Below are 12,456 nucleotides of genomic sequence, written 5' to 3' on the forward strand. Positions count from 1 at the left end.
AGAGCTGCAGAATGACTGTATGTCATTTTACACTGCAGTGTATCCATGGTTAAAATATGAGACAATGGGCCACGGCTCTTTGTGGTATTTTTGCATCTCTTTGTATGCATTGTATGTCTCTTTGTGGTTATTTTGTGTCTCTTTCTGGAAGTTTTTCTTTTCACAGTAATTTCATCTCTTTATAGTATTTTGCTTCTCCTTGTGGACATTTTGTGTTTCTTTGTGGTCATTTTGCTTCTGTTTACGGCCGGTGACTTTGTGGTTGTTTTGTGTCTCTTTGTGATCATTTTGCATCTCTTATTAGTCATTGGACCTGGACCTGTTTGTGGTCAATTTAACTTATTTTTGCAGTCGTTTTGTATTTCTTTGTGGTCAGTTTGCATCTTTTTTTTTGTCTCTTTGTGGTTGTTTTGTGTCTATGTTGTAATTTTGCATCTATTTATTGTCATTTTGTGTCTCTTTGTGATAGCTTTGCTTCTATTGTAGTCATTTTGTGTGTCTTTGTTGTTGTTGTGTGTCTCTTTGTGGTCATTTTGTATCTTGTTGGGATTGTCTTGCATTTGTTTATGTTCATTTTGCATTTCCGTTGTAATTCTTTGTCTACCTGTGTTTTGTTGCATCTCTTTGTGTTCGTTTTGCACCTGCTTGTGGTCTTTATGCATGTCTTTGTTGTTTTCTTGGGTTTCTTTAATGTAATGTTGCATCTATTTGCAGTTGTTTTGTGTCTCTTTTTGGTAGCTCAATTGTGGTCATTTTGCGTTTAAGTCCATCCGTGACTGTGCCCCAGTGCATAGGTCAGGAGTAAGGCAGCAATGCGAATACACGGAATGAGATCTGGCTGGCATATACCCTCAAGGTGTCAATATAAAGCTTCTGTGCCATGATGGATCTGGCTAAGTTAAAAGAATGGGTGTCAGACTGCAATGATTGAAGGCTTTTAGCGCTGGGATGTCACTGAGAGAAAACTAGGGATTGGAAATGATTGCATAGGTAGAAATGAAAACTGATTGGATGGCAAAATATATATTTTTGTCAGCAAATCAAGCACTTTTATGCAAATTCTTGCAAGCAATTTTTCATATATTCACACATCTGTCATCTCAGTCAGACCTCAGACATCAAGCATGCAAAAAAGAGTGTTTGCCAGACTGCGAGGAGCCAAAGGCGGTGATTTGCATAGGAAATGGCCATATGCGATTGGCTGAAAGCGATGAATAAACAAATGAGTTAGATCTGAGGCTTTAGAGTTGGACCCCAGCAGAAACTATTTCTCTGTGCAAGATTGAAATTTGGACAGCAATGAGTTAACAGAATCTGTAAAGTCACTTCTTCACCAAATATTTAGCCTGTGTAGAGCCACAAACAAGTACAGTAGTGTCTGAGAGTCAGTAAGCAGTCCTTTGGAACTTAGTTGTTTTTTTTTTCAGTTTTAAGCATATTATAATAAAGGTCAATGGGCTGTTTCACCTGGGAAAATACAAATAAAGAGGAAAAGTAGATTGTTGCAATGGGTAGCTTTGGTTGGTCAGACAACCAATATACATGGTTGTGTGTGTACTTGCTTTCTCTCTCTTTTTCTCTTTCATATGCACAACAACTCGCAAACCAACTGCCAGTGATTTCACTGTGACATCAGAGCTCACCCAAGAGCCTGCAGCCCACCTGCCTGTGTTCATTCTGTGGTGGTCAAGCCTCTGCTGCCAGAATTTTCCTGATAACATGATGACTGGCATTCACAAACATTATTTGACATCTGTATGTTACTAGTTACTTTGAACATCACGATTTTACACACACAGCATTTGATATACTTTTATAGAGGAAATTACCGAACAGCGGTATAAAGTAGTTGAAATTAGCTCCACCATGCATGCAAATATGACCAATCCATTAATATTATGTATAATTCAATTCAATTCAATTCAAATTAGCTTTATTGGCATGAATGTGTAACAACAATATTGCCAAAGCATCATACAAACTACATAAGAACAATCATACATGAACAATAATAATATTATAAATATTGTTATAATAATACACGCAGGGTTCATTTTTAAATGAGTACTTTTACTTTGAATGATTTAATTACATTTTGCTGATAATACTTCTGTTTGCTTAAGTAACATTCTGAATGCTGGACTTTTACTTGTAACGGATTATTTTTACATTGTACTGATGTAACTTTTTCAGTTATTCCACAGCTTGAGGAATGCCAGATATATGTGACCGACATATGTCACTCTTTCAGTCTCCATCACAGTATCCCACTTTCTGCAGAAAAGACACAAACCTGGCAACTCTGCATATAGATCACAGATACAAAGAGAAGTTAATATGAAAAGTTTGTTAATATTGGTATGGACAATTCAGCAATGCTTGTAGAAATGTGTCCCCAACGTCCACACCTAAATCTACACATACAGTTTGTCGATTCCTCCCAAAGAGTAAAAGTCTCTTGAGACTCTAAATTCAATTCTGCTATTACAATTAGTAATTATCTGAATTCACTGAGGTTAGGTGTTAATCACTGTAATCAGTTGTATTGTTGGCATAGCTATGTTATCTCCTACTATAGTAAGCTAAAGAAACTAAGAGAAAAGATGGCCTTACTTAATATGTGATACCACGCAAATGTGTTGCGCCATGGGCAATGAAAAGGAGGACACTGGAGCAGAGTGTGTAAGCATAGTACACTTAATTCTTTATTTTTCAACTTTACAAACAGTTTAAGACTCTCTAAGACCAAAACAACAATGAATGAATTCTTAAATTGAGTGCTACAGCCTTTTAATCCCTTTACACTGATGAATATTTAATGTGAAAGTAGAAGGAGATCCCATTCGCACTTGAAAAACAATTAGGAAAAAGAGAGCAGGACAAATGTAAATTTATTGAGGTCAGCTTGATTTTTTCGCTATTTTATCACTCTGGAGAGATCTCCTATTTTTCGGTAAGAATTCATCCCTGCTTTAAAGTGAAAACATTAGCTAACCCAGGAGACCACCGCACCACAGCTTGCTCCATCTGGTTAACACTGCAACTCAGAACCTTTAAAGTTTGTTTTGTGTCAGCCAGGTTAAGAGAGCAACACAGCGGGAGAGAAAGAAAGACAGAGACCCAGAGGGAGGAAGAAGAAAGGGTGGTGGGAGGAGGCCCGGGTCGAGTCCTCAAAGTGCCGGACTGTTCTACTTAAAGATCTTTAAATAGGGTGATTCACTAGAATGCCTTGCTCTCATCTGTCTCTGCTCTCGTTGAGGCGCCGTGGGATAAACCGGGGGCTGAGCATCATGGGAAAGTGGGTTGGGGTGTGGACCGCCGGGCAGGTTGTGCCATCACTGGAGGAGCGAGTCAAATTTACTCAAATTGCCCACAGGGATCAATAAAGTTTCTTCATTAGTGGATCATTGTCCTATAGAGCCACCATATGTTTGCAAAGGACACAAATCTCGATAAGCAACCATCATACATAAAACATAAGCCAAAGTCAAACCAATAAGATAATGGATGTTTTATGCGCTGGAGCCAGAGTTGCTTTGAATGCCAAGATCCATCCATGTGGTTAGTGGACTCATTTACCTTCCGTCTGAATTCTTCACGATTTCCCGGTGCAGCTGATTGCCTCTAATTTCAGCTGAGCATCTGGGGAAGAGGATTCATTGTGGAACAAGAGCAGGGACTATGGGTCTTTGGATAGCGGCATGCCAGCTAAATGATCTCCAGTGGACGTAGGCTTAAATGGAGGCTAAATGGCGACGCAGAACGCTCCTCTATCTGAAGCTCATTACCCGCCTCTCAATTCCCCAGAGACCTGGCTCAGCTTCACGCCGAGCACTTTCCTGCCAGGAGGAGGGTGATTACAACATTTTGCTCGACAAATGCTCCCTTCCCCCTCACTTTTCTCATCATTTCCTGTCTTCTCTCTCACCCTCCCTTTCTCTCTGTGGTCAACCCCACTCCTTTTCTTCCCTCTGTGTTTCTTTCAGACTCCCTCGCTCCCGCACCTCACAGGCACCCAAAGCGATTCATTCTCTGACTGATTTGTCTTTGTCTCCAACCTCTGATTACAACATTTAGAGAGAGGCGAGCCATGAATGGTATAGGTGTTTACTCGCTAACAGACAATAAGCGGAATTATGAATCATACACCAGCGTGTAATCCTGACAACAACAACAACAATAATGGCAACAACAACACAAAACTGTACGGAAATCAAAAGCCATTTGAAAGTGAACCACAGGAGAGCCAGAGAACGGCAAGCAGATGGGATAAACAATGATGTACGCACAGGGTATCATCCAGCCAGGGAGGAGTGGAGGCCTACGCATTTCTTTGCCAAGGCTCAATGTACTCGAGACCCAGATGGGCAAAGATGTCCTTTTCAGTCGTAGCTGCCAGGAACTCTTTCTAGAGAGAGGACAAACAAACAGAATGTCAGTGACTTATGCAGAAATGTGCAGGAATTTGTCTTGGTAGCACCAGTCCAAATTCATAAATTCTCGATTTTAAGCTTCAATATTCCTGAAAATCTCGTATTTGCAGCCTAAACTGCGCTTGTATTTGGACTCTTATCTCCACTGCAAGCTGTCAATATCAATTTAGGATTTTATTCGCCCAGTTTGCATCAAGGCTCAAACATGCTGGGACAGATTTACATTTGACCATCCACCTCCCTTCCAACTCATAAACACTCTAACCTTGCTCTAAGTCATTGCACTCTTCAGCAGATGAGTATTTTCCCTGACAAATCACGACAGGGCTATTAACTGCTGGCCGTCTACCGGCGCCATGTGATGGGCTATGTCTCTATAGGAGTGATGACGAGGCCTGACTCACCTTGGGAGCAAGACAGCCCGGAGAGAGAGAGGGCTGTGATTCTGACACATCCTGCCTTCAAGTGCTAAACTGGACCTGACACGTTGCGAAGGGATGGCAGAAAAACCAAGAGCACGTCGGCTCCCACAGCCAGCCAAAGGCAGAGATAACTGAGAGCAACTATTAGGAAGCCAGAAGAGGAAAAAACACTACAAGGCACTTCTCCCAACATACTGGCTTGTTATTTATAATGCAAATGACAGGTTAACCATGCGGCGGGGAGGTTTGGCTTCACACTGCATGAAGCTCTGTTTATGTCAGACTTCTTTAATTCTGTTTCAAGCCTACTTGGGGTTAAATTTAAAGCATAAGCCAGTTTATACAACTTCGTCGTTTATGGTAACACTGTACAAAGTAATTGCTGAGATCTGGGAACATGGTGATATTGCCACAGCAAATTCCTATGGCTCAAGAAATGAGGGTAAGAAACAAGCAATTTTAGCCAGATCTTCTCATCATCGTCAATGTTGAACCAGAAAGCCGACCTATAAACTGTCGTGGTTTGCACTGGTAATCATTTTACCGCTCCATGTTGTTTTTGCTGCAAAATAAGTTTGGCTAACCGGGGGGGTTGCGTAACTCTCTGAACAAGTGGATGTTTTTTTATTTATGATAAATTAAGCTACTCATAAGTGCCATTAATTGACATGACGTGTTTTAGCACATTTTTAAATGATTCATATTCATATATTAGAATGTTTTACACAAGGGTTCCCATATCCTTTGATGTTAATGCGTGATATAAAAAGTATAGAGTTGCTATAGAAACAGTAAACTGAGTTAACTTAGTTTAAGTCTATATTTTTTTCAAATATGCACCCTGAACCCTTTACATACAATTAAGTGACTGGACACAGACAGCAGCGTCTTCTATCACTAATACAGTTAGTTAGAAGCGAGCCATATTTCCAAAATGAGAAGTAGGGTAGAAATCTAACTACTGAACAGCTGCAAGTATATGCACGGATTTACAGTAACCAGGTTACTTTGCTGTGAATACATTCTCCGATTACCTGTGTAACCTGGTTTCTCTGAGTAACCTGGTTACAGAAGTGAATGTTAACACACTGACTATAGTCATGGAAGGTCAGACAACTATCACTACATTACTTTTGATTGTTAAGAAGATCTAAACATGATGATTATTAGACGAGATCTAGAGTCACAAGGAGTGCCTATTTATGACTTATGAGTGGATTCCAAGGTTTATTGTGATGTTCACGTTTCTGAAAAGTGCCAGTGTGCATTCATAAATCATGGTCAAAAGATAAAACATATTATCATCTGAATGCTTGTGTCGCTTGACCCGTCGGATGATAGAAATGATGGTCAAAACTACTAAAATAAGACCCCGGTTGTAGTAACCTATCATATACTTTAAGGACCATCTGGGATGAGATTAGCTCTGTTCCTAGCTCTCATTTTCTCTTGCACACAAAAACATTTAACCAGTGCTGTCCAGAGAAATATTATCGCTCTTTCACAAAGAACAAGCGTATTGTTAGTAAAACAGTATAATATTTGATCCCCAGGCCTATTAAGTGGTCCACCACTGCATGTATTTTTTACTGTGCTCATAACCCTGAGCCCCTTTATTGCTCTAAAAGCTCAAAACACATGAAGTGCAGACACACATCGCTGAAATTTATGATGTGGCAAGCTATATGTATTAAACATACAGGTGATAAAAAGTGGACACAGGGATGGAGGAGGAGGGAAAGAAAAGGGCGGGGCGGGGGGGGGGGTGGCTGCTGGATATAGCTGATGTGATTTAGAGTAAGTCCACATTTCTAACAACATATGGCAGGGCTTATTGTTCAGAGGAAACTGAGGACAACTCTGTAGATCCAACTAAAGGACAAAACACAGGGCACAGATGAGATTCTCAACATTACCAATTTAGCTATTGTCCTGGATCAGAGCTAAAGCCCTTTCTCTTCTGCACTGTCCACTTTTGGCAATTCCTACAATCCTTACATGCCCTCAGGGAGACGCTGCTTTATTTACTTTGCACAACACAGTGTGGGCTCTCTGAGAGCTAAATCCACAAGCCTTATGTACCTCTGAGTTCTCCACTTTAGGCAGACACAGGGAAACCATACTTGAAATGACACAATCTCATCATCATTTCAGAGCTTTTTGGTTTATCTAAAGAAGCGTAGAGTTTAAGAAGAGCATTGCTTAATTAGAAGGAGAGGTTATCTGTCTCATCACTCAGGTTCAGTGACTGGCAAGCCACCAACACCACCAGCCAGAATGGAAGCCGTGTGTGTTACTGCAAGCTAGTGTCCTTGACTTAATAAGCCGCTAATCAGCTACATGTTTCTCTGTCTGCCTCGTAATGACATCCCTCGTGGATGTGAACACATATCAGTTCCTGCAAAACATCTGCCCCTTCTCTGCTGCCCGTCATCCTCTCTCTGCCACCCGGCCCACTGCTTGATGGATGGAGCTGATGGACATGGCTGCCTGCCCGGCTCCTGCCCGACTCAACTGACACATCGAAGAGAGAGAGAGGGAGACAGAGAGACAAAGAGAAAACCTGGATAGCTGTTCAACACTACCCTGCCAGCAAGCATCCGGACAGAAGGAGAGAAACATGTAGGAAGCTCAATATCAATCCAAATTAGCATAACCACTGAAAAGCAAAAAAAAAACACACACAAAAAAAAAATATTGGCCTGATGTGTGAATATGTACATTCATTCTCTATCATTTATTAACTTAATTTTTCTTTCAAAGTGTCAAGTTAAAATAATTTTCATTCAGAACTTATGCTGATCATGATCAAGTCTTATGAAATGAGTTGAATGAATGTGAACATTGACTAATCTTATCAAATCAACTTTCTAAAGAAACAAAGTGAGCATATTGGCTTATTTGCCATAGGTTGACCACAACACCCTCCTCAAAGTCTTCTGACCTGACCAAAAGTTAAAAGGCAGAATTCCTTTATGCTGGTGGTGTCCTGTGATTGTAATGACAACGATGCTAAACGTGATAAATGTTCAAATTAACCTCAGTTTTTTTGCTGTGCAGAAAAGCCATATGTCATATCAGGTAGGAATCAGAGTTTTTTTTAGAAAAGTCAGAACACTTGCAACGAGGAACAATACACTGCAATTCATACTCTATCCGAAAGTAACCTGATCTGTGTTAGCTGTGCAAATTGCAGAATTGCTTCAACTGACAACCAGCATTATCTATGCAGAAAAACCTGGACATCCAAAATTGTTCCTCCTACTTTGCATCTCAGTACAGACTGACAGGTTCAATAGCTGAAGAGAATGAAAAACGGATCCTGCAAACTTCGAACATGATGTGAACAACAATTAATCAAGTTCAGTTTAGAGGCGAATGGGAACTTCAGGAGTTGGTGGATCAGAGCTAAATGAAGAGGGAATACTGGACTTATATTCACCAAGTGGCCAGAAATACAAAAACCAAAAAATGCTAATGTTGCTCTAATTCTGTTGACAGTGTAAATAGGCAACTGTTTGCTAAAATGTTTACACAGCACGTTATACGGTGATAATATATCAGTGTTTTACACAGCTTGTTGTGCTGCCGTCAAGTGGCCAAAATTCAACAAATGCAGGTGTAAAATGTTTTACAGTGTGGGTCATGATTAAGAAACCCGGTGGCTATGGACAATCACAGATGCTGTTAAACTTAATTGTTTACATTTACACAGAATTGTGGCAGTTTACTGTATCCACATCTATTTAATGATGTTGGCACAATGTTAACTGTTAGTGTGTGTAGATTAAATAAGAGATAAGGAAATAACACGTGATGATTAATCTCATACAAACACAGAGAGAGAGAGAAAGAAATGTCCAAAAAACATTGAGAGAAAAGAAAGTAGAAGTCTGCTAGGAGAACCAGGATAAAGGTCATGCAGAGAAGTATGCAAACCTGGAATCCATGCAAATTCACTTATGCAAACTCTGTGGTGGGAAAATGTATTTGAACAAAAGCCTCACTAAGAGTGCTGTCATCTCACTTTCAGAACTGACTGTCTGCTTGGCCACAGGACAAATGGCCATGTATGAAGAGCTCGAGTACTGAGGCCAGACTGAATGGCAGTTGCACATAAAGCTTTCGAGGGCATGAGATTCAGCTTGTTGTATTTTTGGTATAACAGTGAGAGGAATGTATTCAGTGTAAAATATTTTATGTTTGAGGAAACCTGCCTTTTTATAACAAGCCCAAGGTACACTTCCATCTCAGAAGGCACACTCAAAGCCAGAAAGAAATGTGATGTTTTTTTCACATGAGTTTCAGGTTATTAAATCAGCTAATGTCCTCAGTCCACTTTTTTTATTTGGACTTTCTTCTTCTCACTGACAGTTAGAAATAAATTACTTTATTGCCAAGAGATCACCAAAAAAGGAAAAATCATTTGATTGCCTTTAAGTTAATTTGTCTTTATTGCAGCACACAGGAAAGGGCTGACAGGGGCAGAAAAAGTGGGAAGTTGATTATGCCCCTGTGTCTTCCTCCTGCAACGATCCGCCACACACCCACACTTCCCCTGTGCTCTGGTCTGCGAGAGCTCAGTTCACAGGACAGCCAGAGCAACCAGAGAGGGCACAGACACCTCACTAATCACACCAGCAATTAGTGCAAGCGTCATAAAGCACCGCTGCCTATAAAACAGCTATTGAGTTTAGTGTTATTGTCATTACCTATACTTCCCCAGCTTGCTAATCAGCCCGTATACTGGGCAGAGAGGCAGATGGGTAGAAAATAATGAATTCCTAATCAGAAACAATGGGATCCTCACTCGATATCCCTGGTGTTATGGCTCTTTGCTCCTGTGGAGGAGTAAACATTTGCAAATCAAAGTTATTTAGTTGAGTAGGCTGCCCAAAGGTAATGAACAGAACAGATACATACAAGAGTCTGAGAGAGGTCTAATAAAACCTCTATGTTTTTCCAGTGTCCTTGTAATGCTGGCAAAGTAGAATTTTAACACTTCTAAATTCATATTTGGCAGCATTACATGGATTGACAATTACAATTTAGGACATATTTTTATTTACATTCTTCAGGATGTTACGTTGCCTGCTAGAGCAACTCGTTTTTTTGTTTGTGATTCATTCCAGTCGTTGTATTACGTTAAAGAGGTCATATTTTGCTTCTTGGCTTTTTCCCTCTGCGATGGACTGGCGACCTGTCCAGGGTGTACCCCGCTTTTCGACTGATGTAAGCTGGGATTTGCTCCAGCCCCCCCGCTACCCTGTACGCAGGATAAGCGGTTGACGATGGATGGATGAATGGATGGATGGCTTTTTCCCTTTCCTTTATGGTGTTCTATATATTTTTTGTGCATGTAATAGGTTTGCAAAGTAAAAGGCCCTTAGTCCACCCCAAAGGGAGTTACACAGCTCCCACAGAAAACACTGCTCTGAACTGCCTGAAAACAGCTCGATTGTAACACGACTCATAATGCTGCCCAGTGGTTGGTGTGGCCAAACCAACCAACTTAAATATGAAGTTAAAATAATGTTAGATACCCTCCAGGCAGTCAATGGACAAAAAGTTGTACTGTGATGTAGAGAGAGTGCACAGTTCAGTGTGTAATATTTAGGAGGATCTATTGACAGAAAAGCAAAATAATGTACATAACTATGTTTTCAGTGGAGTATAAAGACCTTACATAATGAATCGTTCTGTTTTTATTAACTTGGAATGAGCCATTTCTATCTAAATACAGTAGTAGTAGTAGTCAACTGTTTTATTAGAAGTAAGAAACAAAGAGAAATTTGGACAAATGGAGGCGCACACATATTACTTAGCACAAGAGCCAACTTGAGCGTGTCGGCATCCGTAGCTTCACCTGCACACTTGGAAAGGGAGGGGGGGCGGTGCATTCATATGGTGTCGGAGTCTTTTTTTCTCTAGTTAAATCTGTATTGCACAGAGAAATAAAGTGTACATGGGACATAACGAACTTTACAGAACTTTTATTCGTGCAAAATCCCGTATTGCATGTACATATTTTGCAAACATGTAATTTGTAATATGGTTATAATGGTTAGTTTGCTGTCCATGAACTAGATGTCTGCATGTCTACATTTATTATAAATTAATAACTTACAGGTTGCAAAGCTGGTTCGGGTTGTTCTGCCTGTGTTTTAGGATCAGACTGAGGCTCGAAAATGTACGGCTGAACCAAAGCCATGGTTTTGGATCACACTACCTTGTTTTTCAGGACCCACCCTACTCTGCTTCCAACAAATATCAAATGGAAGTCAGATGCCTCGCTCAGTAGTCAAACACACACAGGGTGAAAAGAGGTGCTGTAGCGATGTGCATAATGACACAAATATGGTGTTTTTGGAAAATGAAATAACATAAACCTATTCTGGTACAACCACTTAATAATATTATTAACCTGAAAATGAACTCTGACCTCTTTAATATCAGCCTTCAAGTGTCCTCTAGTATCTGTCTCACCAGCACCACATAGACGATGATATATGCACTACATACATAGTATGAAGTCACGTCACACAAGTTGGGATGATTGAAAGGAAGAGGCTAAGTGGCCACTTAGAGCTTCATTAGTTTAATAATTTGTAAATGTTTTCACCGCAAGCTGCTATTTGTTGTTGTTGTTATGCAGTAAAAATGTCACTGAATGAATGTATAATGTGAATACAAACACTTATTTTGATACTTATTTACTGAAGTAATTAAGTTGGATAACATTGGCATTGTTAAGCCGACCGGTGCAAACCAACAAACACAATGAACATTTCTCAGCTCCAGGCACAAAGATTTCCAAACTTGACAATACAGATGGATAAAATAGCAATTACTTTATTTTTAATTCCAGAGAGGAAAGGTACTTAAAAAGTAATATTTTTAGTTAATTTCTTTCCTTAATAATTTCCACACAAAAGCAAAGAACAAGCGGCATCTAAACTCAGTGCAACAATGATACATGTAACTAGATGGCTTGGTGATTCACACCTACTTCTTAATGTTAACAAGACTGCATGCTTTTTACTGACACACTCTGCATATGACTGTGATCCCAAAGTCTAGACAGATCAGTCTTGGCACACATGACATCCTTAGTTGGGAAAATCTACTGAAATACCTGCCTGATGTTGAACATCTTAAATGGCAAGGCTTCTCACAGAGCACTTTTATTAAGCAGAAAGATCTGCTCTAAGGGGAGAGTGTGTAATCCACTACTGGTTCAGCCAATCATGCTTTCCTGTAAAATCTTCCCTTTTTTGACACACCCTACTAACTGAACCTACCAAGCTTTCACACAAAGTCTCAAAGCCTTATTATTCCCCCCCGACATACAACATGTCAACTTGGACAGTTGTCTTTGCATTATGTATGTTACACCCTTTAAATTTGCATTTATTCGCCCATCATCTTCCTGAAGTTCATGACTCAAGTTTGGAGGCGTCTTGTGAACTTGTGAAGTGTGAGAACTGCTGTCTGCCACAGTCACACGAAGTTCTCTCTAATCTGCCTGGAGTCTGTAATTGTAGCTTGACTCTTCCTCACATGGACCCAAACAGAACATTCTTCTAATGATAACAATAAAT

At 40.1% G+C, this 12,456-nt stretch overlaps 1 protein-coding gene across 1 annotated transcript in view; it reads right to left on the minus strand.

Moving 5' to 3' along the window:
- Positions 1-4,093: 4,093 nt before the first annotated feature.
- The window catches only part of dntt (deoxynucleotidyltransferase, terminal), an 80,874-nt gene continuing 72,511 nt past the window's right edge, over positions 4,094-12,456 (minus strand). Inside the window, exon 11 of the mRNA XM_038737051.1 lies at positions 4,094-4,408. Within this exon, the coding sequence (XP_038592979.1) occupies positions 4,322-4,408 (87 nt within the window). The 3' untranslated portion in view covers positions 4,094-4,321. The remainder of the gene's footprint in view (positions 4,409-12,456) is intronic.

Source organism: Micropterus salmoides, unplaced genomic scaffold (genome assembly GCF_014851395.1).
Source record: "Micropterus salmoides isolate LMB-PRFRI ecotype aquatic unplaced genomic scaffold, ASM1485139v1 Ms_hic_scaffold_22, whole genome shotgun sequence".
Lineage (NCBI taxonomy): Eukaryota > Metazoa > Chordata > Actinopteri > Centrarchiformes > Centrarchidae > Micropterus > Micropterus salmoides.